The 26,396-nt window shown below is 38.3% G+C and overlaps 1 protein-coding gene across 2 annotated transcripts in view; it reads right to left on the reverse strand.

The window, feature by feature from the left end:
* Positions 1-794: 794 nt before the first annotated feature.
* Positions 795-26,396, reverse strand: part of SLFN12 (schlafen family member 12) — a 28,905-nt gene continuing 3,303 nt past the window's right edge. The window contains exons 2-4 of one of the 2 annotated variants that reach the window (XM_010385209.2): positions 19,259-20,337; positions 17,897-18,004; positions 795-3,056 (exon numbers count right to left, since the gene is read on the reverse strand). In XM_010385209.2, coding sequence (XP_010383511.2) covers positions 2,461-3,056; positions 17,897-18,004; positions 19,259-20,297 — 1,743 coding nt within the window. In that variant the 5' untranslated portion in view covers positions 20,298-20,337 and the 3' untranslated portion in view covers positions 795-2,460. Of the gene's footprint in view, positions 3,057-17,896; positions 18,005-19,258; positions 20,339-26,396 lie in introns of those variants that run through there. The other variant, XM_030922955.1, reaches the window with a different exon arrangement.

The raw sequence follows: 26,396 nt of genomic DNA on the forward strand, positions 1-26,396 counted from the left end.
CAGGAAGATTGCTTAATCCCAGAAGTTGAGACTGGCCTGAGCAACATAGTGAGACCCTATCTCTACAAAAATTTTAAAAATCAGTCAGGTGAGTTGGCATGTGTCTGTAGTTCTAGCTACTCAGGAGGCTTAGGTGAGAGAATCTTTTGAGCCCAGGAGTCCAATGCTGCGGTAAGCTATGATCACACCACTGCAATCCAGCCCCTAAAAATAACAATAATAATAATTAATGGAGATTATTGCCTTCTCCTGGAGGTAATTGTTTCCTATTAGTCAACTCCTTGACTCACTCACTCCCCAGTGCCCTCCCCTACCACTCCCTCAAGCTTCCCCCCGCCGACCTCTTGTCTTATGTCTCTGATCATGACCACCCCTTGCCCTTGGTTATACACATATATGCTATCTACACATACATTATTAATGTATCAGCCATACCCTTCAATGATATGACTGCCAGACCTGCCGTCTTGATGTATATATAATTCAGACTTTTAACCCACTTTACAACTCCCCCAAGGTTATACTAAAGACCCCCCAAAATTTCAGATCTACTTTCTTGACTAATGACATACAAATGAAAAACTTACTGATGGGCCAGCTTGCAAGGACTCCTCATATATCCACTTGTGTTCTTCCTTCTTACTCTCATAGTAAAACATTTTCTAGGCTGTTTAGGTCAGCTTATGCTTCACTCTCTAAATACATCTGCTATCACTACCCCAGGTTTCTTACAATGATGCCAAATAGGAACGGGGCCAATGGCTCTTACTGTGTTTTCTTAGATTCTGTATTTGTCTATTTGGCATCCAGGCACCTGGAGACTTCATCAAGTTTACATTGTCCTTTGCTGATGTTTCAACTCATCCTACAGAACTATGTTCCATGTAGATCTGGCCTATCTTGAGGCTACTGTTTCTGCATTCATCCTCCCATGGTCACATTTCTTGGCCAACAGAACCACAGAAACTGATCTGCCATGAGTTAACATTTAGTCCAAATCATTTTTCCACTTTGACTGTGCTTCAAATGGGGCTGGCCTGGTGATACTGAAGACAATCAATGCACCTATAAATTCCAGACAACATGTTTTTGTCATTTCCCCAATCTTTCCTCATTGCAATGTTCCACAGCTGCAGGTGCGCCAAGGCCTCTGAGTCCCAGTGGAGCTCCTTCAGTGCACAGTTCACACAATGGTGAACTGGCTTGGAGATGCCAGGAGGAGTTCTGGTGCACACAGTGTGTGATGATGATGGTCTTGCCTGTGCCCAAGTCACCCATACCAGCAGCTGGTACAGACTGACACACTGTGCTGGCCACAGTTCAGGGCTGGAGAGAGACTCCAGGAGTGCAAGTATGCTCTCGTTTTAAGTTCTTCATTTTGATTCTCTTCATTGGCTGGATTTCATTGCAGCATAGTTTTCAAGAAGGTAGAAGAGAACTATGTTCCCTATATCCTTTGATAAGAATGTCTGCCTGTTTCCTTTATAGTCAAACATCATCTCGGTTTGGCAAAATATGTGTTAGTAAAACTTTTCTCAGAATACTGAATGCATTGATCCACTTTCTCTGGTATTGGGCACAGTGGTGGAGAAGGCAGAGGCCCTGATGGGTAATTTAGGCTCTATTCTCTGTTCCAAGATGCCACTGAACGTCTCTGTTCCAAGATCCCACTGAACGTCTTAGGCATGAATTCAAATCACCCAGCCAAGGGTGTATCCCACTCCACTGAGCTTCATCTCAGTCCCTTAGCTCATCTTAGATGAGTGGGAAATGCCAAACCCTGGTGCTCCTTCCTCTTGTTGATGTAAACTCTCATTGTCTAAAAGAGTTTCTACTTACACTTTGGCTGCTTTCCTTCCAATCTTAGTTAGGGAGGGTTTTCCACATTTTGTCAACTCACCTTTTTTATTCAGAACTGCTTGTAGAAAAATCAAGTAACCATTCTTGTGAGTTCTTTAAAGGTGCTAGCTGACCAATTAGAAAATCTGCAACCCTTCCAAGAAAATAGTGTGAAAGTAGCTCAAGAAGATCCAGAGAATTCCTGGAGTTTTTGTTTTGAGGACATGAGTTTTGCCTTCTTATTCATTTCCACTGTGGAAATTCTGAGTTTCATCAAGGATAATCTTTTGTAAGTTATCATTGTTTTCTAGACGTATGCTGGGAGATTTTCACTGTCGTCATTAAGAATAAAAGTGTTGCAATTTTTCCCAGTTCAAGCATGGAAGAAAATTTATTCAGGAACTACAGACAGAGTAATACTGTGCACAGACTAGTTAACAAATTAATTTTCCTAATATCCCTCAAGCAATATCTGAGAAGTGAAGATAGGCTAAACCCAATTTTCCAACATCACATCAAGTTGCTTAACTTGCAAAGTTTTCAAAGACATATTTTCACAGAATTAGAGAATGTTATCAAATATATAATGAAAATTATCTCAGTAGCCCAGTCCATTTTCCATCAGGTGAGCATTCGACAATATTTAAACATCTTTTTATCATTCTTCTGAAAGCAATCTATACTGATTATCTGGGAGACACTGGCAAAGGCAAACTGGTCTCTCACAGACTCAAGTCTCTTTAAGGCTTTAAAAAGGGCTTTCAGCAAGTCTTTCCTTGTTTGAGTGTTTGTAAAATAGTAGGATTCAGGGTAAATTACTTGCAACCTTAAATCATACTGGCAGCTTGTCTTGCCTTCAGGGCTCAAGTAGAAGATCTTTGTCATGACACACACTTTTTTTGTGTAACCACCAATTTGTCCCAGCTTCTGCTTTAAGGTTAGGGCAGTTTGTGTAGAATAGCCTTTAAACTCCTCATCCTGTACCATGTGGAAAGTATATAGGACTGGAGGATTGTCCTGAGAAATCAGAAGAGCATCACAGAGGACTTTGTTGTTCTCTTGCAAGCCCAGATCCAAAGACCAACTCCTAGAGAAGATTAGTGAGCCCTTAGTGACAGAGCCCATTTCTTCACATATTAATTGCTGAAGTCCTTCATGTTGTAAGAACAGTTTTCTGCAAAGGTTTTCTGGAGTGTATGTTATCCTTCCTGATAGCCCTAAATAAGGAAATAATGATAATAAATTATAAAACAATAGGAACTTCCCGTTTAAGCCATGGCAAAGTAGCTTGTAAAAGACCACCAAAAACACTGTAAACGTTGTATAAAATATATCAAACAATAATTTAAAGAACTAGAAAGCACAAATAAAAGCAGGATTTGAAGTGCCACAGTCATAAATAGATGTGAAACACAGGAAGTAGCTTCACATTCACTCCTGCTTTTTCCCTAAGTAGATTTTCCATATCATGGCATGGGTAAATAAAGTCCAAGGAGAAATAATCAGTCTTATTATTTCTGAGGAAAAGAAGTAAGAAGAGCTGGAATATGAGAAGTAAAATCTCAGAGAAAATGAAACTGCAGAGAAACCAAAGTCTACGCACTAATTTCCCTGAACTCATTGGCTAATACAGGTGAGATGCTGGAAACACAGAAGAAAATATCAGCTGGGAGACTAAAGAGCTGAATGTAAGTTTCTTCAGTCTCATGGTGCTCAGGAAACACAGACAAAAATTCCAGTCCCAAAAGAGTGGTGGGATCTTGGTAAACACCAGAGACATTACGGCACTAGAAAAGCCATGATCTGGTAGTAAGGACAAAATTAAAAACTATTATACCTAGAAAAGCATTTTAAAAAATCTTCAAAGGAATAAAAGCAATAGGTGGTACTCTATCGACCTGCCAGAAGTAAAGATAGCCATTTTTGGAGAATTGTAATATCTATCAAAGTCTCTACAATTTGTAATCCATGATACAATGAAAAATTGAGAGACAATAAAAATCAGAATGAATTACTAGAAAACAGGAGAAAAACCAGATCAGAGAAAAAGACTGACAAGTGCTTCAGATATTGTCGTTATCAAAAAGAGACTTTAAAATAACTGTAATATATTTAAAAACAAAAAAATAATAAAAAGATGAAAAGATGAAGATGTCCTTATTCTCTTACAGGCTTAGAAAAACTAAAATTGATGGATAAAAATTGTGTGGACATTCCTTAACTGAAAAACACAGTATGTGGTATTAAGAACTTGTTTGATAATGTTTAACAGCAGACAGAGCATAGCAGAAAACAAGACTAATCAATAGAAAGACAGGATGGTAGCAAAAGTCCGAACTCAAACTCAATGAAAAAAAAAAGGTAAAAACAGAAGATGAGGGACATGTCAGAAACTGTCAAAATTCTAGTAAATTTATGAGTCCCACAAAGAGAAAGGAGAGAAAACTAAGCTAAGCAATATTTGAAGAGATAAACAATTATAGTTTTTTCAAAGTTGATTAAAGATATTGCTCACAAATACAAGAGTATACCAGTCCTTCTCAAACTCTTCCAAAAAATTGAAGAGGAGGAACTACTTCCAAACTCATTTTATGAGGTTAACATTACCCTGATCACGAAGTCAGGCAAGGACACCACATAAAAAAGAAAATTACAGGCCAATATCACTGATGAAACTAGATGCAAAAATTCTCAACAAAATACTAGCAAACCAAATACAACAGCACATTAAAAGGATCATTCAGGATCCTGGAGCAAGATGGCTGAATAGGAGCAGCTCCAGCCTCCAGCCCCCAGTTCGAGCGACACAGAAGTCAGGTGATTTCTGCATTTTCAACTGAGGTACCAGGTTCATCTCACTGGGGAGTGCCGGACAATCAGTAGTGGTCAGCTGGTGCAGCCCGACTAGCCAGAGCTGAAGTAGGGCGAGCCATCGCCTCACCTGGGAAGTGCAAGGGGGAAGGGAATCCCTTTTTCTAGCCAAGGGAAACTGAGACACACAACACCTGGAAAATCAGGTAACTCCCACCCTAATACTGCACTTTACCAAGGGTCTTAGCAAACTGCACACCAGGAGATTATATCCCACACCTGGATTGGCGGGTCCCACGCCCACAGAGCCTCCCTCGTTGCTAGCACAGCAGCCTGAGATCTAACTGCAAGGCAGCAGCAAGGCTGGGGGAGGGACGCCTGCCATTGCTGAGGCTTAAGTAGGTAAACAAAGCCGCCAGGAAGCTCAAACTGGGTGGAGCCCACTGCAGCTCAAGGGAGCCTGCCTGTCTCTGTAGACTCCATCTCTGGGGACAGGGCATAGTTAAACAAACAGCAGCAGAAACCTCGGCAGAGGTAAATGACCCTGTCTGACAGCTTTGAGGAGAGCAGTGGATCTTCCAGCACAGAGGTTGAGATCTGAGAACTGACAGACTGCCTGCTCAAGTGGGTCCCTGACCCCTGAGTAGCCTAACTGGGAGACATCTCCCACTAGGTGCAGACCGACACCTCACATCTCACATGGCAGGGTACACTCCTGAGACGAAGCTTCCAGAGCAAGAATCAGAGAGCAACACTTGCTGTTCAGCAATATTCTATCTTCTGCAGCCTCCGCTGCTGATAACCAAACAGAGTCTGGAGTTGACCTCAAGCAATCTCCAACAGACCTACAGCTGAGGGTCCTGACTGTTAGAAGAAAAACTAACAAACAGAAAGGACACCCACACCAAAACCCCATCAGTTCGTCACTGTCATCAAAGACCAAAAGTAGGTAAAACCACAAAGATGGGAAAAAAGCAGTGCAGAAGAGCTGGAAATTCAAAAAATCAGAGCGCATCTCCCCCTCCAAAGGAATGCAGCTCATCACCAGCAATGGATCAAAGCTGGACAGAGAATGACTTTGACGAGTTGAGAGAAGAAGGCTTCAGTCGATCAAACTTCTCAGAGTTAAAGGAGGAACTATGTAACCAGTGCAAAGAAACTAAAAATCTTGAAAAAAGAATGGAAGAGTGAATAACTACAACAGTCAATGCAGAGAAGGCCATAAACGAACTGACAGAGATAAAAAACCGTGACACGAGAAATACGTGACAAATGCACAAGCTTCAGTAACCGACTTGATCAACTGGAAGAAAGAGTATCAATGATTGAAGATCAAATGAATGAAATGAAGTGAGAAGAGAAGTCTAGAGAAAAAACAAGAAAAAGAAAAGAACAAAGCCTCCAAGAAATATGGGATTATGTGAAAAGACCAAATCTACATCTGATTGGGGTGCCTGAAAGTGAGGGGGAAATGGAACCAAGTTGCAAAACACTTTTCAGGATATCATCCAGGAGAACTTCCCCAACCTAGTAAGGCAGGCCAACATTCAAATTCAGGAAATACAGAGAATGCCACAAAGATACTCCTCGAGAAGAGCAACTCCAAGACACATAATTGTCAGATTCACTAAAGTTGAAATGAAGGAAAAAATGTTAAGGGCAGCCAGAGAGAAAGGTTGGGTTATGCACAAAGGGAAGCCCATCAGACTAACAGCAGATCTCTCAGCAGAAACTCTCCAAGCCAGAAGAGAGTGGGGGCCAATACTCAACATTCTTAAAGAAAAGAATTTTCAACCCAGAATTTCATATCCAGCCAAACTAAGTTTCATAAGTGAAGGAGAAATAAAATCCTTACAGACAAGCAACTGCTTAGAGATTTTGTCACCACCAGGCCTGCCCTACAAGAGACCCTGAAGGAAGCACTAAACATGGAAAGGAAAAACCGGTACCAGCCATTGCAAAAACATGCCAAAATGTAAAGACCATCGATGCTAGGAAAAAACTGCATCAACTAACGAGCAAAATAACCAGCTAATATCACAATGACAGGATCAAGTTCACACATAACAATATTGACCTTAAATGTAAATGGACTAAATGGTCCAATTAAAAGACACAGACTGGCAAACTGGATAAAGAGTCAAGAACCATCAGTCTGCTGTATTCAGGAGACCCATCTCACGTGCAGAGACACACATAGGCTCAAAATAAAGGGATGGAGGAAGATCTACCAAGCAAATGGAAAACAAAAAAAAGCAGGGGTTGCAATCCTAGTCTCTGATAAAACAGACTTTAAACCATCAAAGATCAAAAGAGAGAAAGAAGGTCATTACATAATGGTAAAGGGACCAATTCAACAGGAAGAGCTAATTATCCTAAATATATATGCAGCCAATACAGGAGCACCCAGATTCATAAAGCAAGTCCTTAGAGACTTACAAAGAGACTTAGACTCCCACACAATAATAATGGGAGACTTCAGCACCCCACTGTCAACATTAGACAGATCAATGAGACAGAAAGTTAACAAGGATATCCAGGAATTGAACTCAACTCTGCACCAAGCGGACCTAATAGACATACAGAACTCTCCACCCCAAATCAACAGAGTATACATTCTTCTCAGCACCACATCACACTTATTCCAAAATTGACCACATGGTTGGAAGTAAAGCACTCCTCAGCAAATGTAAAGGACCAGAAATTATAACAAACTGTCTCTCAGACCACAGTGCAATCAAACTAGAACTCAGGACTAAGAAACTCAATCAAAACTGCTCAACTACATGGAAACTGAATAACCTGCTCCTGAATGACTAGTGGGTACATCACGAAATGAAGGCAGAAATAAAGATGTTCTTTGAAACCAATGAGAACAAAGACACAACATACCAGAATCTCTGGGACACATTTAAAGCAGTGTGTAGAGGGAAATTTATAGCACTAAATGCCCATGAGAGAAAGCTGGAAAGATCTAAAATTGACACCCTAACATCACAATTAAAAGAACTAGAGAAGCAAGAGCAAACACATTCAAAAGCTAGCAGAAGGCAAGAAATAACTAAGATCAGAGCACAACTGAAGGAGATAGAGACACAAAAAAACCCTCCAAAAAAATCAATGAATCCAGGAGTTGGTATTTTGAAAAGATCAACAAAATTGACAGACTGCTAGCAAGACTAATAAAGAAGAAAAGAGAGAAGAATCAAATAGATGCAATAAAAAATGATAAAGGGGATATCACCACTGACCCCACAGAAATACAAACTACCATCAGAGAAAACTGTAAACACCTCTACGCAAATAAACTAGAAAACCTAGAAGAAATGGATAATTTCCTGAACACTTACACTCTCCCAAGACTAAACCAGGAAGAAATTGCATCCCTGAATAGACCAATAGCAGGCTCTGAAATTGAGGCAATAATTAATAGCCTACCAACCAAAAAAAGTCCAGGACCAGACGGATTCACAGCTGAATTCTACCAGAGGTACAAGGAGGAGCTGGTACCATTCCTTCTGAAACTATTCCAATCAATAGAAAAAGAGGGAATCCTCCCTAACTCATTTTGAGGCCAACATCATCCTGATACCAAAACCTGGCAGGGACACACAAAAAAGAGAATTTTAGACCAATATCCCTGATGAACATCGATGCAAAAATTCTCAATAAAATACTGGCAAACTGAATCCAGCAGCACATCAAAAAGCTTATCCACCATGATCAAGTGGGCTTCATCCCTGGGATGCAAGGCTGGTTCAACATTCGCAAATCAATAAACGTAATCCAGCCTATAAACAGAACCAAAGACAAAAACCAAATGATTATCTCAATAGATGCAGAAAAGGCCTTTGACAAAATTCGACAGCCCTTCAGGCTAAAAACTCTCAATAAATTCGGTACTGATGGAACGTATCTCAAAATAAGAGCTATTTATGACAAACCCACAGCCAATATCATACTGAAAGGGCAAAAACTGGAAGCATTCCCTTTGAAAACTGGCACAAGACAGGGATGCCCTCTCTCACCACTCCTATTCAACATAGTGTTGAATGTTCTGGCCAGGGCAATCAGGCAAGAGAAAGAAATCAAGGGTATTCACTTAGGAAAAGAAGAAGTCAAATTGTCCCTGTTCGCAGATGACATGATTGTATATTTAGAAAACCCCATCATCTCAGCCCAAAATCTCCTTAAGCTGATAAGCAACTTCAGCAAAGTCTCAGGATACAAAATTAATGTGCAAAAATCACAAGCATTCTTATACACCAGTAGCAGACAAACAGAGAGCCAAATCATGAACTTCCATTCACAATTGCTTCAGAGAGAATAAAATACCTAGGAATCCAACTTACAAGGGATGTAAAGGACCTCTTCAAGAACTACAAACCACTGTTCAGTGAAATAAAAGAGGACACAAACAAATGGAAGAACATACCATGCTCATGGATAGGAAGAATCAATATTGTGAAAATGGCCATACTGCCCAAGGTAATTTATAGATTCAATGCCATCCCCATCAAGCTACCAATTACTTTCTTCACAGAATTGGAAAAAAACTGCTTTAAAGTTCATATGGAACCAAAAAAGAGCCCGCATTGCCAAGACAATCCTAAGTCAAAAGGACAAAGCTGGAGGCATCACGCTACCTGACTTCAAACTATACTACAAGGCTACAGTAACCAAAACAGCATGGTACTGGTACCAAAACAGAGATATAGACCAATGGAACAGAACAGAGCCCTCAAAATAATACCACACATCTATAACCATCTGATCTTTGACAAACCTGACAAAAACAAGAAATGGGGAAAGGATTCCCTATTTAATAATGGTGCTAGGAAAATTGGCTAGCCATAAGCAGAAAGCTGAAACTGGATACTTTCCTTACTCCTTATATGAAAATTAATTCAAGATGGATTAGAGACTTAAATGTTAGACCTAATACCATTAAAAACCTTAGAAGAAAACCTAGGTAATACCATTCAGGACATAGGCATGGGCAAGGACTTAATGTCTAAAACACCAAAAGCAATGGCAACAAAAGCCAAAATTGACAAATGGGATCTCATTAAACTAAAAAGCTTCTGCACGGCAAAAGAAACTACCATCAGAGTGAACAGGCAACCTACAGAATGGGAGAAAATTTTTGCAATCTACTCAGCTGGCAAAGGGCTAATATCCAGAACCTACAAAGAACCCAAACAAATTTACAAGAAAAAATCAAACAACCCCCTCAAAAAGTGGGCAAAGGATATGAACAGACATTTCTCAAAAGAAGACATTCATACAGGCAACAGACACATGAAAAAATGCTCATCATCACTGGCCATCAGAGAAACACAAATCAAAACCACTATGAGATACCATCTCACACCAGTTAGAATGGCAATCATTAAAAAGTCAGGAAGCAACAGGTGCTGGAGAGGATATGGAGAAATAGGAACACTTTTACACTGTTGGTGGGATTGTAAACTAGTTCAGTCATTGTGGAAAACAGTAAGGCGATTCCTCAAGGATCTAGAACTAGAAATACCATATGACCCAGCCATCGCATTCCTGGGTATATACCCAAAGGATTATAAATCATGCTGCTATAAAGACACATGCACACGCATGTTTATTGCAGCACTATTCACAATAGCAAAGACTTGGAATCAACCCAAATGTCCATCAGTGACAGACTGGATTAAGAAAATGTGGCACATATACACCATGGAATACTATGCAGCCATAAAAAAGGATGAGTTTGTGTCCTTTGTAGGGACATGGGTGCAGCTGGAAACCATCATTCTCAGCAAACTTTGGCAAGAACAGAAAACCAAGCACCGCATGTTCTCACTCATAAGTGGGAATTGAACAATGAGATCACTTGGACATGGGAAGGGGAACATCACACACCGGTGCCTGTTATGGGGAGAGGGGAGGCTGGAGGGATGGCATTGGGAGTTATAACTGATATAAATGACGAGTTGATGGGTGCCAACGAGTTGATGGGTGCAGCACGCCAACATGGCACATGTATACATACATATGTTGCGTTGTGCACATGTACCCTAGAACTTAAAGTATAATAAAAAAATAAATAATAAAAAATAAAGGATTATTCAGCTGGGTGCAGTGGCTCACACATGTAATCCCAGTACTTTGGGAGGCCGACGCGGGTGCATCACCTGAGGTCAGGGGTTCAAGACCAGCCTGGCCAACATGGTGAAACCCCATCTCTACTAAAAATACATAAAATTAGGCAGAGATGGTGGCAGGCACCTGTAATGCCAGCTACTCAGGAGGCTGAAGTAAGAGAATCGCTTGAACCCAGGGGGTGGAGGTTGCAGGGTACCAAGACAGTGTCATTGCACTGCAACCTGGGTAACAAGAGCAAAACCATGTCTCAAAAAAAAAAGAAAAAGAAAAGAAAAGGAAAGGATCATTCACCATAATAAGTGGGATTTATCCTTGGGATGCAAGCACAATGTAACGTGAAAATCAATAAATGTGATATACCACATTAATAAAATGAAGGGCAAAAACTGTATGTTCATATTAATGGATACAGAAAAAGCATTTGACAAAATTCAGCATTCTGTAATTTTAAAAAACCTCTCAACTAATTAGATGTAGAAGGAATGCACCTCAACAGCAAAGACCATATATAAAAAACCTACAGCGAACTTCATACCCAATGGTGAAATGTTGAAAGCTTTTCATCTAAGATCAGGAACAAAACAAGGATGCCCATTTCACCACTTCTATTCAATATGGAAGTCCTAGCCAGGGCAATTAGGGAAGAAAAAGAAATAAAAAGGATCCAAATTGGAAAATAAGAAATTAAATTGTCACAGTTTGTCCACAATGTGAACTTATATATAGAAAACCTTAAAGATGCCACCAAAAAACTAATCAGAACAAATAAAAGAATTCAGTAAATTTTCAGAATACAAAAATCAGTAGCATTTCCATACACTAACAAAAATGTATCCTAAAAATAAATCAAGAACATACTCCCATTTATAATAGCTACAAAAAATACTTGATAATAAATGTTATCAAGGAGATGAAAGATCTCTATGCTGATATCTATAAAATGCTGATGAAGGAAATTGGAAAAGACACAAATAAATGGAAAGATAGCTTGTGTTCATGGATTGAAAAAATCATATTGTTAAAATGCCCAAACTACCCAAAGTGAGCTACAGATTCAGTGAAAACCCTATCAAAATTCCCATGTCATTTTTGACAGAAAAATGATTGTATACCTAGAAAACCCTAAAGACTCATCCAAAAAGCTCCTAGATCTGATAAATGAATTAAGTTTCAGGATACAAAACCAACGTACACAAATTAGCACTGCTATACAGCAACAGTGATCAAGCTGAGAATCAAATAAAAAACTCAATCCCTACTACAACAGCTGCAACATAAAATAAAATACTTAGCAATATACCTAGCCAAGGAGGTGAAAGATCTCTAAAAGGAAAACTACAAAACAGTGCTAAAAGAAATCACAGATGAAACAAACAAATGGAAACACATCCCATGCTCATGGATAGGTAGAATCAATATTGTGAAAATGACCATACTGACAAAAGCATTCTACATCAATGCAATTCCCATCAAAATACCATAATCATTCTTCACAGAACTAGAAAAAACAATCCTAAAATTTATATGGCACCAAAAAAGAGTGCACATAGCAAAAGCAAGACTAAGCAAGAAGAACAAATCTGGAGGCATCACATTACCTGATTTCAAACTATACTACAAAGTTATAGTTACCATAACAGCATAGTTCTGGTATAAAAATAGACTTGTAGACCAATGGAATAGAATAGAGAACTCTGAAAGAAAGCCTAATGCTTACAGTTCAATTGGATCTTCAACAAAGCAAGCAAAAACAAAGTGGGGAAAAGACACCCCATGCAAAAAATGGTGCTGGGATCATTGGTAAGCCACATGTAGAAGAACGAAACCAGATCCTCATCTCTCACCTTACACAAAAACCAACTCAACATGAAACAAATACTTAAATCTAAGACCTGGAACCATAAAAATTCTAGAAGATAACAGAAAAACAATTATAGACATTGACTTAGGCAAAGAGTTCATAACCGAGAACCCAAAAGCAAATATAAGAAAAACAAAAATAAATAGATGAGACATAATTAAACTAAAAGTCTTCTGCACAGCAAAAGAAATAGCAGAGTAAAAAGACAATCCACAGAATGGGAGGAAATATTTACAACCTATGAATCTGACAAATGACTGATATCCAGAATCTATGAGGAACTCAAACAAATCAGCAAGAAAAAGACAAAGAATCCCATCAAAAAGTGGGCAAAGGATATGAATAGACAGTTCTCAGAAGAAGATATACAAATGGCCAATGAACATGAAAATATGCTCAACATCACTAATGATCAGGGAAATGAAAATTAAGACCACAATGAGACCATCTTACACCTACAAGAATGGCCATAATTAAAAGTCAAAAAATAATAGACGTTGGCCTGTGTGCACTGAAAAGGGAATTCTTTTATACTGCTAGTGTGAATGTAAGCTATTACAACCACTATGGAAAAAAGTATGGAGATTCATTAAGGAATTAAAAGTAGAACTACCATTTGCTCCAGCAGTCCCACTGCTGGGTATCTACCCGGAGGAAGATAAGTCATTATATGAAAAAGACCTTTACACACACATTTATAGCAGCACAATTTGCAATTCCAAAAATGTGGAACCGGCCTAAATGTCCATCAACCATCAAAGTGGATAAAGAAAATGTGGTATATATACACCATGGAATACTATCAGTCATATAAAGGAATGAAATAATGGCATTCGCAGCAACCTGAATGGGATTGGAAACCATTATTCTAAGTGAAGTAACTCAGGAATGGAAAACCAAATATTGCATATTCTTACTTATAAGTGGGAGCTAGGCCGTGAGGACACAAAGACTAAGAATGATACAACAGACTTTGAGGACTCAAGGGGAAGAGTGGGAGGGGAATGAGGGACAAAAGACTACACACTGGGTACAGTGTACATTGCTCGGGTGATAGCTGCACCAAAATCTCAGAAGTCACCACTAAAGAACTTATTCATGTAACCATAAACCACCTATTCCCCAAAAACTAGTGAAATAAATATTTTAAAAATTAACATATAAGATACCTAGGAAAAGCACTCACTACACAAAATAAATAAATTTTTGAAACCAATCTGCTTTGTTCTCACAAGAAAATAAAAATAGCCTGAAATAAGTATTTGAATATAAGTCAGACTAATATTGAGATGCCAGCTATTGAATTTAGGATTCCTTAAAAATATCTTACCAAAATTAACACCAAAGGAAACAGAAAGAGTAGACAATCCTTTCATTAAAAAACCAGAAATATGTCAGGCACAGTGGCTCAAGCCTGTAATCCTAGTGCCTTGATAGGCTGAGGCAGGTGGATCACTTGAGCCCAAGAACTTGAAGCTACAGTGAGCCATGATCACACCACTACACTTCAGCCTGGGTGACAGAGCCAGTTCCTGATTCAAAAAAGAACTAGGAGTCTTCCCACAAAGGGAAGACTTTTGTACAGGCAAATTCCACCACAATATCAAGCATATCATTCTAATCTCATATAAATTTTTTCAAAGGATTGAAAAAGAGGAAATAATCCCCAAATCATTCTGAGTTCAGCACAATTTTAATACAAATACTAGACAAAGAGAGAAAACTACCCTTAGACCTTGTCACTCATGGATTTAGATGCAGAAATTCTAAATTAAGAATTAGCAGCTAAATAAAAATGCATAAAAAAGATAATACTGCAAGACCCAACGGAGTTGGTTCCCGGAATGCAAAAATGGCTTAATAGAAAATATTAAACATCATTTGCCAATCAGCATATTAAAGGGAAAAACATATAATCATGTCAACAGAAGTAGAAAATGCGTTTGATAAAATTCAGTATTCATCCATGTAAAAAAAGAAAAAACATTTAGTAAACTAGAAATATCATTAAACTTCCTTAGGCTGATAATAGTATATTCAAAGTACTTAAGGCAAACCTCAATTTATTTTTATTTTTTATTATACTTTAAGTTCTGGGGTATATGTGCACAATGTACAGGTTTGTTACATAGGTACACATGTGCCATGTTGGGCAAACCTCACTTTAAATGGGAAAGCCACAGACATACTCTCTTTAAAATCTGAACTAAGACTATTTGCATTAAGAATTGTCTAAAAGTCTTCATCAGTTCATTAGGACAAGAAAAAAAGACATTAAAGGCATAAAGTTTGGAAAGGAAAAGACAAAACATTTTATGATTTGCATATTTGTTTATACAAAATGTAAATAATCTGTGGACAAATTATTTAAAATAATAAGGAAACCTAACAATGTGGCCTTATATAAACTCATTATGTAAAAATCAACTGCATTTCTACACATCAGCAATAAACAAGAAAATATAACTTTTAAAGAAAAATATCTTTACAACAACAATTAAGGAGCCTAGACATGAGTGTAATAAAAGATGTACAAAATGTGTACACAGAAATTTATGAAACTATAAAGGCAATAAAGAAGATATAAATAAGTAAAAAGATTTCCTATGCTCAAGGATACAACTTACTGATATAAATTGCCATTTCTTCCCAAATCTATCTAGAGATGCACTGTAACTGCAAATCAAAATCCCAAAAGAAGTTTTTTGGCACTTGAGATTCTAAAATGTGTATAGAAGATTAAAAGACTAAAAATTGCCAAGACACTCTCAAAGAAAACCTAAAGGGCTTACCCTACCAGATATCAATACTTAGTATAACATTACAATGGCATGGACAGATGACTTGATCAAGGAAACATAATAAAGATTCTAGAAAGAGGGTTGTCTATAGATATACAGTTGATCCTTGAACAACATGGGTTTGAACTGCATGGGTCCACTTACACCGGGATCTTCTTCCACCTCTGCCACCCTGAGATAGCAAGACCAACCCTTTTCTTCCTCAGCCTACACAATGTGAAGACATTGAGTGTGAAGACCTTTAAATGATCCTCTTACACCTAATGAATAGAAAATATATTTCCTCTTCCTTATTACTTTCTTAATAACATTTTCTTTTCTCTAGCTTACTTTGTAAGAATATAGTATATGATACGTACACAAAATATGTGTTAATTGACATTATTGGTAAGGCTTTGGGTCAAAAGTAGGCCATTAGTAGTTAACTTTTTGGAAAGTCAAAAGCTATACACAGACTTTCGACTGCATGCAGGTTTGTTCAAAGGTGAATTGTATTTAGTAATATGCTGAGGGTGGCATGGCAGATCATGGTGAAAGTGAGACTTTTCAGTATTGCAGCTGGGAAAGTGGTTATCCACATGGAATAAAATGAAATAGCATGCTACATTACTGTCTATTGAGATGAATTGTGTATTTACTTATTTATTTATTTATTTATTTATTTATTTATTTATTTATTTAGACAAGGTCTCAGATGAATTGTGCATTTATCTATTTATTTATTTATTTATTTATTTATTTAGACAGGGTCTCACACTGTTGACCAGGTTGGAGTGCAGTGGTGTGATCTCAGCCCACTACAACCTCCGCCTCCTGGATTCAAGTGATTCTTATGCCTCAGTCTCCTGAGTAGCTGGGTCTACAGGTGTACACCACTACCCCTGGCTAATTTTTGTATTTTAGTAGAGACACAGCTTCACCATGTTGGCCAGGCTGGTCTCTTGGCCTCAAATTATCCACCCACCTCTGGATTGTGTATTTACATATTACATGTTGAGTGCAAAACTTTAAAATTTTTAGGAGAAAATTAAAAGAAATATCTTTATAATCCTAGGATATCGAAGGATCTCTTAAGCAAGGCGCAAAGAGCAGTAAACCACAACATTTTAAATGATAGTTTTGCCTACATTAAAATTTAAAATGACTACTTATGAGAGTATACCTTAAGAAAAGAGAAAATGCAAGCCACCAGCTTGGAGAAGACATTGGTAATCGTTAATACCTATGACTAAAAGAGGATTTCATTCTAGAATCTCTAAATTACTCCTATAAATCAATAAGAAAAAGACAAAGCTTATTAGAAAAATGGGCAAAGATAAAATAGACACTGCACAAAGATGAAATATATATGGCCAGTAAGTATATGGAGAGATGCTCAACCTAATCAATAACAGGGAAACACACATTACAAAGAGATACCATTTTATATACATTTGATTGAGAAGAAGGAGGTTAAGAGAAGGAGAAGTGTAAATAAGAAAAATTTGACAATTGGAGAAGATGTGGCATTTCTAATATATTGCTGATGGCAGTAACATGACCTATCTACTTTCAAAACAATTTGGCATTATCTTATTACTCGAATATTCACACACCTCCTGAGCCAGCAATTCTACTCTTACTTAGGCACCCAAGAGAAAATCTTGCACATATGCGCTAGAAGACTAAGAATGTTCAAGGTAACAGTGTTCATGTAGCAGAAAGCAGGAAATAGCTCAATTGCCCATCATCAACAACAACGACAAAAAAAGATCAGTCAGAGATCCTGAGTACTGATGGCATCTCTTCAGTAACTGAACATAGCCACGCCTGAAGGTGGGCCTCAATCTAGACTGCTCAGTGACATTATATATATGCTTTCTTTTTTTGTTTGTTTAAACTAAACTGACTTGGGTTGCTCTTACTTTCAAGTAAACGAGTTTGTATTGCACCAAGAAAATTCTAACCCAAATATAAAGAAATAGAATTTGGGCTGGGCGCGGTGGCTCAAGCCTGTAATCCCAGCACTTTGGGAGGCCGAGACGGGCGGATCACGAGGTCAGGAGATCAAGACCATCCTGGCTAACACGGTGAAACCCCGTCTCTACTAAAAAATACAAAAAAAAAAATTAGCCGGGCGAGGTGGCGGGCGCCTGTAGTCCCAGCTACTCGGGAGGCTGAGGCAGGAGAATGGCGTAAACCCGGGAGGCGGAGCTTGCAGTGAGCTGAGATCCGGCCACTGCACTCCAGCCCGGGCGACAGAGCGAGACTCCGTCTCAAAAAAAAAAAAAAAAAAAAAAAAAAAAAAAAGAATTTGACAGATTCAATGACTTAAAACAACAAAGAATTCCCATAAACACAAGAATGTGCTTTCAGAACAAATTTCAAGACTGAGCTGGTTTGAAGAGAAAGAGGTTTGAATACAGCCACACCAACAAATCCAAAGAAGCCAGAATGAAACTACCTGGACGGTGATGTCTCTGCCATTGCCCTTCCAAATGAGGCCAACTGTGGGGAGTAGGTGATGGCATATTTATCTGAGAGATCAGCTCTTCATATGACCTGGAAAATTCTTAGAAAAAAAAAATCACATTCTTAATTTGGCAGAAGGGAGACCCCAACTAACTAATGCATAGTATTATATATTAAAAGTCTATTTGTAACTGATTTTGTTTTCGAAAAAAACCAAAATATTAATGTTAGATATTGTGGTTAGATTCTTAGGTCAGATACAAATTGCAAAATTAACTTTTGATGCCACTGACACGCTCTATATTTCGAATGAAAATTAACAGTAAAAATGCATTAATAGTATTTAATACATTACCATATAATTGGGTTTATTTTTAAAGCAGTTAAAATGAGACGTGATGGCTAGTGAAGGAATGCGGACCTTTGTGCAGATTCTGAGGAAGAAGCTTACATTTTCAGACATTTTATAAGTTGCTAGTACTGGTACAATTTCATTTGAGGGTTTCTTTTTCCAAAACCAGATAAAAATACCAGCATTATTCCTTCCTTATTGGTACAAATTAGGGCTACCATTTGGCTCACAAATGTGAGAAGAAAAAGGAAGCGATTTTATAGGAAATAAATAGAAAGGGAACAAGAAACATGAAGGAGCAAGTAAGTAAAAGAGGCAAGTAAGTGTTCCTGAAAGAGAGCAATGGTTACTTACTGAAATAGAGCTCAGAAACAAAAAGGAAAAGGATTAAACGGGTTTTCCTTCAAAGCTAGTAAAGACGTGATAGGGAAGAAAATTCCGGGTTTAACTGGATCTTTGCACCAGGTAGGGCTACTAAAAGTAGATCATGTGCTTATTTTATGAAATATCTATCTTCTTCTAAGGGTGTAGAAGAAAACAAGAGGTAGGGAACCTTTTTTTTTTTTTTTTTGAGACAGAGTCTCGCTCTGTTGCCCAGGCTGGAGTGCAGTGGCGCAATCTCGGCCCACTGCAACCTCTGCCACCTGGCTTCAAGCGATTTTCCTGCCTCAACCTCCTGAGTAGCTGGGACTACAGGCACGTGCCATCACACCCGGCTAATTTTTTGTATTTTTAGTAGAGACAGGGTTTCACCATGTTAGCCAGGATGGTCTGTGTCTCCTGACCCGGTCATCCACCCGCCTCGGCTTCCCAAAGTGCTGGGATTACAGGCGTGAGCCACCGCACCCGGCCGAGGCAGGGAACTATTGATTGTATCCACCAGAGATTAATAGATTAGGTGCTGAAATTTGAGGACTATTGATCTTGCCCCAAATCCCAAAGAGAAAACCTCCCTGCCACCCAAGCCAAATGCATTCCTGTTGCGAATCCCCTGCTCTCAACTTGGTTCAGCCTCCGCCATGAACTGGATCCATTCCTTCCTGGTCAACTGCATCACACGGTTATCTTTCACATGCCAGGAATCAGGCTCTTTAGCAAACACTGCACAGCAGAAGCGCTCCACTCTGAGTGCACAGACATATCCACAAAGACTTCCTTTATCATATACTTCAAGGAATTTGCATGAATAATTTATGTTCTTCTTCTCCATACAGAAGTGATGCACAGGCATCTTCTTAATGGACTTTTCAATTTCTCTTTCTAACTTATCGAGGTCACTCATCTCTGCTTTAAAGCCAATTATTTCTTTATCTTCATTTAAACCAATGAACAAATATCCTCCATCAGTATTTGCAAATGCAGAAACATACTGAGGGAGAATCTCTTTAATTCGTTGTAACAACTTTTCTGTGGAGAAGTTTTTAATTTCAACATGTGTGGATTCAGTAAAGGTCAATTTTTCTTCCCGATCAAGTTCTGTTCTGTCAAAAAAGGCCCCAGCCAAGGCCTTCATGTTAGTTTCTTCTTGTATATCAACACGGGGCCTCCTTGCCAGCAATTCCGGTCTTAAGTACAATCTCCCTCTAGTCTTTTTCATGTCTTTGAGGAACTGCAGTGCAGCAGCAGCATTCATGACTTTTGCAGACGTTATATCTCTTTTGTACAAATTGGAGCTCAAGGTGGTAATCCGCAGACCAGAGGTGTTCAAGCTCCATGACTTCACAAAAATCAGAAAGTAATTACCATTCTGCATGAAGTCTAGGTACTCAGGAACAAATAACAGCATGTTACTAAAAGAATGCTCCAAATCTAGTCCTATTCCATCTTTTGTATAACTATAGTCTTCATTCTCAATTTCAGCCTTGATCACTCCCCCTCCAGAATTCAGCAGGGCACACACAGCTCGTGAGACACTTTCATTCTGCTTTTTTCTCAGTTTACTGTCCTTCATTTTCTTCCTGTTGTTCTCTCCCAGAGTGACTCTTCCCACATCTAGAACCAATTCGGCATAATTCGTTTCCAAATCAATACTGACGTTCATTTTCCCAGCAGCTATGCAGTGTCCAAGCAGAAATTCTTTTCTGTAAAATAGACAGAGCCATTAGAATAGGACCTGAACTAGAAAGATAGCAAATTCTGTATTATGAGGCAAATGCAAAAAAAAAATCCTGTGCAGTATATATTCCACTAGACTGGTAAGTATATGGGTGTGAAGAAACTGAAAACTGACAAATTTTGAGCTAAGACTATAATAATTTGTACTCCTACTGAATTTTCAAATTTGTTACTATAGTTTTCTATAATGTATTCTAATTATGTAATCTCTTTATCTGCCCTTTTTCTCCTTTCTAGTCCCTGATATTGTACAACCTGTTTTCTCTCTCCTTTTCTTAAACAACACCTGGAGTGAGTCTATGTTTTTATCTTCTCAGTGAACCACGCTTTAGTTATACATATTATTTCTACTTTTCTTTTTATTTTAATAATTTCAGCTTTTACCTTAATTATCTCCACTTATGGTGATAAATCTTTTGGAAGATTTCCAGTTAAGGTCTAACGACATCCAGCAATATGTCATGTTAATTATTTTTCCTTCTTGTAAGAATGAATTAGATTTACAAATTTTGGCCATTGATCTTAAGCAAAGTGGGCTAAGTCATTGTGCCTTTTTAAAATCTAATATTCGCATATTTTCAATAAGGAAAATTCTTATATACAAAACACCTGTGCTATGGTTTGAATGTTTGTGTTCCCCCAAAATTCATATGTTGAAATTCTAACTCCCAAGGTGATGAGGTTTTTGGGAGGTGATCAAGTTACGAGGGTGAAGCCCTCATGAATGAGATTAGTGCTCTCCTGAAAAGGACCCCAGAACGCTAGCTCATCCCTTCCACTATGTGAGAACACAGCAAGAAAGGAGGCAGTCTGCGACAGGAAAAGGGCCCTCACCAGAACCCAGCAGTGCTGGCATCTTAATCTTGAACTTCTCAGCCTCTAGAACTGTGAGTCATAAATTTCTGTTACTTGTAAGCCACCCATTTGTGGTATTTTGTTATGGCAGCCTAAACAAATTAAGACAGTGTGTTTTAGTCTGTGTATCCCTAATCCATTAGCTCTGTTCCCTTAAAATCTATTGGGATCACTGCTTTGCTCTAAATGGAAAGTTTTAGGTTAAGAAGTATAACTTAAGTTCAACTTTTTTTAAGTGTAACTTAAATGTAACTTTTACGTTAAGAATTTTTTTGGTTTTTTTTTTTTGTTTGTTTGTTTGTTTTGAGATGGAGTCTGGCTGTGTTGCCCAGGCTGGAGTGCAGTGGCGCGATCTCAGCTCACTGCAAGCTCTGCCTCCCAGGTTCACTCCATTCTCCTGCCTCAGCCTCCCAAGTAGCTGGGACTACAGGCGTCTGCCACCATGCCCAGCTAATTTTTTTGTATTTTTAGTAGAGACGGGGTTTCACCGTGTCAACCAGGATGGTCTTGATCTCCTGACCTCATGATCCGCCCGCCTCAGCCTCCCAAAGTGCTGGGATTACAGGCGTGAGCCACTGTGCCCAGCCAAAGTGTAACTTTTTTATAACTTTTTAAAAGTGTAACTTAAGTGTAACTTTTAAGTTAAGTTAAGAAGTATAACTTAAGTTTAACTTTTTTTAAGTGTAACTTAAGTGTAACTTTTAAGTTAAGAAGTTTAACTTAAGAAGTGTACGTTTTCCAAGTGGCATAGAGACAATTGAGAATAAACTCCATCATAGGTCGTAATTACTATACTAGAAAAGGAATGTAAAAGGGATCAGAATATTCCTGTCCACTGCTAGACCAATATCATGCAGATACTCAGCTAAGGTTATGGATACCACCTGTGTCCATATAAATTCCTGATCACATGTACACAATGTTAACATTGGAGCCCCAAACTATTTGGACAGTTGGGGTTGAATCCTTTAGTTCTTTGTCTATGTTTTCTCTTAGCTCTTTGAAGATATTTAAGACAGTGTTTGTTTTTTATTTTATTAATTTATAAATAAAATCCTATATATTGATCATTTACAATGTGTTTTTTTGAAACATGTATATACTGTGGAATGGCTATGTTGAGCTAACTACCATATGCACTACTTCACAGACTTATCATTTTTCTGGTGAACATTGCTACTGTTTTAGCAACTTTCAAGAATACAGGCCCAGCATGGTGGCTCATGCCTATAATCCAAGCACTTTGGGAGACTGAGGTGGGAGGATTGCTTGAAGCCAAGAGTTCAAGGCCAGCCTGGACAACAAAACAAGACCACATCTCTACAGAAAAGTAAAATAAAATAAATAAGAATTGGCTGGGCACAGCGATTTGTGCCTATGGTCCCAGCTACTTAAAAGGCTGAGGTGGGAGGATCACTTGAATCCAGGAGTTCAAGGCTGCAGTAAGCTATGATCATGGCACTGCACTCTAGCTTGGGCAACAGAGAAAGACCCTGTCTCCAAATAAACAAATAAATAATGAAGAATACAATATATTGTTAACTATAGTCATCATGTTGTACAATAGAGCTCTTGAACTTATTCCTCCTATCTAACTGACATTTTGTATCCTTTAACCAACATTTCCCCAAACCCCATCTTTCCCCAGTAACCACTATTCTGCTCTATATTTCTATGAGTTTAACTTTGATAGATTCTACAAATAAGTGAAATCATGCAGTATTTGTCTTTCTCTGCTTGGCTTATTTCACTTAACATAATGTCCTCCAGATTCATCCATGTTATCAAAAATGACAGGATTTCCTTCTTTTTCTTAAGGCTAACCAGTATTTTATTATCTCTACGTACCACTTTTTCTTTATCCGTTCATCTGTTGGTGAACACTTAGGTTGCTTCCATATTTTGCCTATTGTGAATAATGCTGCAATAGACGTGAGAGTACAGATATCTCTTTGATAGATTGATTTCATTCCCTCTGGATATTTATCAGGAGTGAGGTTGCTGAATCGTATGGTGGTTATTTTCCTTCTTTTTCTTTCTTTCTTTTTTTTCTTCAGAAACCTCCATACTATTTTCCATAATGGCTATGCTAGTTTAAATTGCTACCAATAGTGTGCAAGGGTTCTCTTTTCTCTACATCTTCACCATCTCTTTTTATCTCTTGTCTTTTTTGTTATAGCCATTTTAACATGTGTGAAGTGATTTCTCATTGTGGTTTTAATTTGCATTTTCCTGATGATTAGTAATGTTGAGCATTATTTCATGTATCTGTTGTCCATTAGAATGTCTTCTCTTGAGAAATGTCATTCAGATCCTTTGCCCATTTTTTAATCTGTTTTTTTCTTACTATTGAGTTGTTTGAGTTTCTTATATATTTTGGATATTAACCTCTTATCAGATGTATGGTTTACAAATATTTTCTTTCATTCTGTAGCTTATTATTTTACCCTGTTGATTTTTTGCTTTGCTATGCAGAAGCTTTTTAGTGTGATGTAATCCCATTTGTCTACATTTTCTTTCATTGCCTGTGCGCCATTGGGATGACATCCAAAACATCACTGCCCAGGCCAATGTCTTGGATCTTTTTCATATATTTTCTTCTAGTAGTTTTATAGTTTCAACTCTTACATCTAAGTCTTTAATCGATTTTGAGTTGATTTTTGTATTTGGTGTGAGATGAGGGTCTAATTTCATTTTCAGCATGTGGATATTAAGAATGTTGTTTTAAAATCTTTGTCTAATATGTGTGGTATCTGGCCTTCCTCAGAGACGTGTTCTGCCAATTTACTTTCTTCTTTTGGATAGATCATATTTTTCTGTTGTGTGTATGCTTCATGAATTTTTGTTGGAAACTGGGCATTTGAAAAAACAGCGATCTCTCACAGTCTTTGCAGACAAATGCTATGGCAAGGCAAACCTTCAATGATCGGCTAAGTATACTCTGACCTTAGGGATCAGCTTGAGGAAAAAGTTTAAGGTCTTCTCAGGTCTTTTCTGAGCATTTGTGCTGCCTGGATTGAGTGGGGCTTTCTTGATTCCTCTACATACATGGCTGCTTTTGAATGTCTTAATTTCCCCAAGAATCTCACCCCAGCTCCTCTTGTGAGCCTTAGATGGTTATTCTATGTCTCTAGCTATAATCTCTTGCCTAAGGCATCTGGGGGTCGATAGTCTCCTTGAAGCTTTCCTGAGCAGTGGCTGTCACTTCTCTTCACTTGAGATCTGAGTTAGGGGATACAGAAATGAATCCCTCAGGCAGTCCCCAGACAGGTTACAACATTGAAAATAAGTTTTACTATGCCCCATCAGTTCCAGGGAGGAAACTAGGAGCAGTGATGCTGCCTCCTCAAGACTAAGACCATGCCATGCAGGGCAAAAGGTTGGGCAAGGGTGAACAAAAACATCATGAAATTGCCTACAACTTTGAATGTTGCTTTTTCTTGCTTGGGCGTTCATTTCGTTGCAACAGATCTTTGTTGTTAGCTCAGTCAGTTTTGGGTTGCTTTTGATGTTTCCATGGAGAAACAGAGTTGAAGCTTCCTAATCCGCTATTTTTCTGGCGTCGTTCCTGTCACCATTTCTTTATATTAAATGCAATTCGATAATATTTTTAAGATTTTGCACCCACGATGTCCCTTTCTCCTATTCTTGTTGACAGGTAATGCAAATCAAGTAGCTTCATAAAATGAGTTGGGGATGTAAGCTGCATTTCTATTATTTATTTCACATTTTACCCAGTATGAGGATCTTTTTGCAGTGAGAGAGTTGGTCACGGTCAGCCATACTGCCCAAAACTAAAATATACAATTTGAATCTTGCTTTTCCATGTGTCAATATAGTATATACAATCAGTTTTGCAAAATAATAATTAGTTATTCTTTAAAAACCTTATTAACTGCATAATTTCATACATGGTATTAATGTACCATTATTTAACTACTACCCTACAACTGAACATTGAAGTTGCTTTCAATCATTCAATATAATTGTACTAGAATCTTGACTCTGTTATTTCAATGCTTGGGTATGCTAATCACATCGTCTAATTTTCATTGAGTCTAAGAGTGCCCTGGCAAAGCACTTCAATTATATATACAGATACGGTTCAGATATATATAAAGATGGTTAAATCGAGTATGGGAGGCCAGAAGAGGCAGACAGAAAAGAAGCCAGATTTCAGGATATAAGAAATAGAACCTTGAAAGGGAAAAATTATGTAAGAGAAGAAAGAGTCTGAATCTCTGGAAATAAAGGTTCATGGTGAAGGTTATACTTGAACTTGGGCCTTAGGCACATAATTAAACTGAAATTACGCAAGTATATAGCGTGTATATATACACACAGAGAGAGACAGAAGTTCGTAAAAGTTAAATTACTGTATTAAGTGACAAAAAGTTTAAAGATTTTGATATATATTGTCAAATATTTTCCCAAATAATTGTATCAGATTTTTCTCTAGCAAATTTATCTTAGTGGTGATTACAGCACTTTGCCCTGTACCTTTTAGGGGGAAGAGGATGTGGTATAAAAGCTATTAGAAAGCAGCATCTTTCCCTCGGTATTTCCTGAAAACTCAGAGGGACCCAAGAGAGGGCTGCCTTCTAAGAGATATTGGACCTAGCATTCATTCAAATAGGCTCCCTGGGCCTGGGTCCGTAGAAGAAAGCATTTGAACATGACCCAGAGAGATTCCAAAAAAAGAGAATCTAAGGGAGGAGGACTTGACTCCTGGTAGTTGAACAACAGTGTAGCCAGGTAAGCACAATCATTGAAGTTTAAATTTAAAACTCAGTAATAGTCTCAATATGGCATAATTACGCAAGAAAGCAGAGGAAGATGTATATCTCTGCCACGCTGAGCTTTCTCCATAGTATTATAGCACAATTTGTGTTCTTTAGACCCAATTTCTTTACATTTCTTACACACGAGGCTGCCCCAAAGGCAAGTCCACCTTCCCTGTTGATCAGACAGAAGAGATTCTCCATCTCTACCCATAAAGGCTGCAGGAGAATCAGTTCCACTTCTAGCCAAGCACACAGCCCCAGTCCTACAATTTTCTGGTAATGCCTCACCAAGCAGCCTCTGCTCTGCTCCCCGATTCTTTTTGCAGCCTCTGTAACTAGAGTCCTGTCCCCTTTCCTCCCACCCACGTTTTTGCACTGTCTACATC

Source organism: Rhinopithecus roxellana, chromosome 19 (genome assembly GCF_007565055.1).
Source record: "Rhinopithecus roxellana isolate Shanxi Qingling chromosome 19, ASM756505v1, whole genome shotgun sequence".
NCBI classification, from domain to species: Eukaryota; Metazoa; Chordata; class Mammalia; order Primates; family Cercopithecidae; genus Rhinopithecus; species Rhinopithecus roxellana.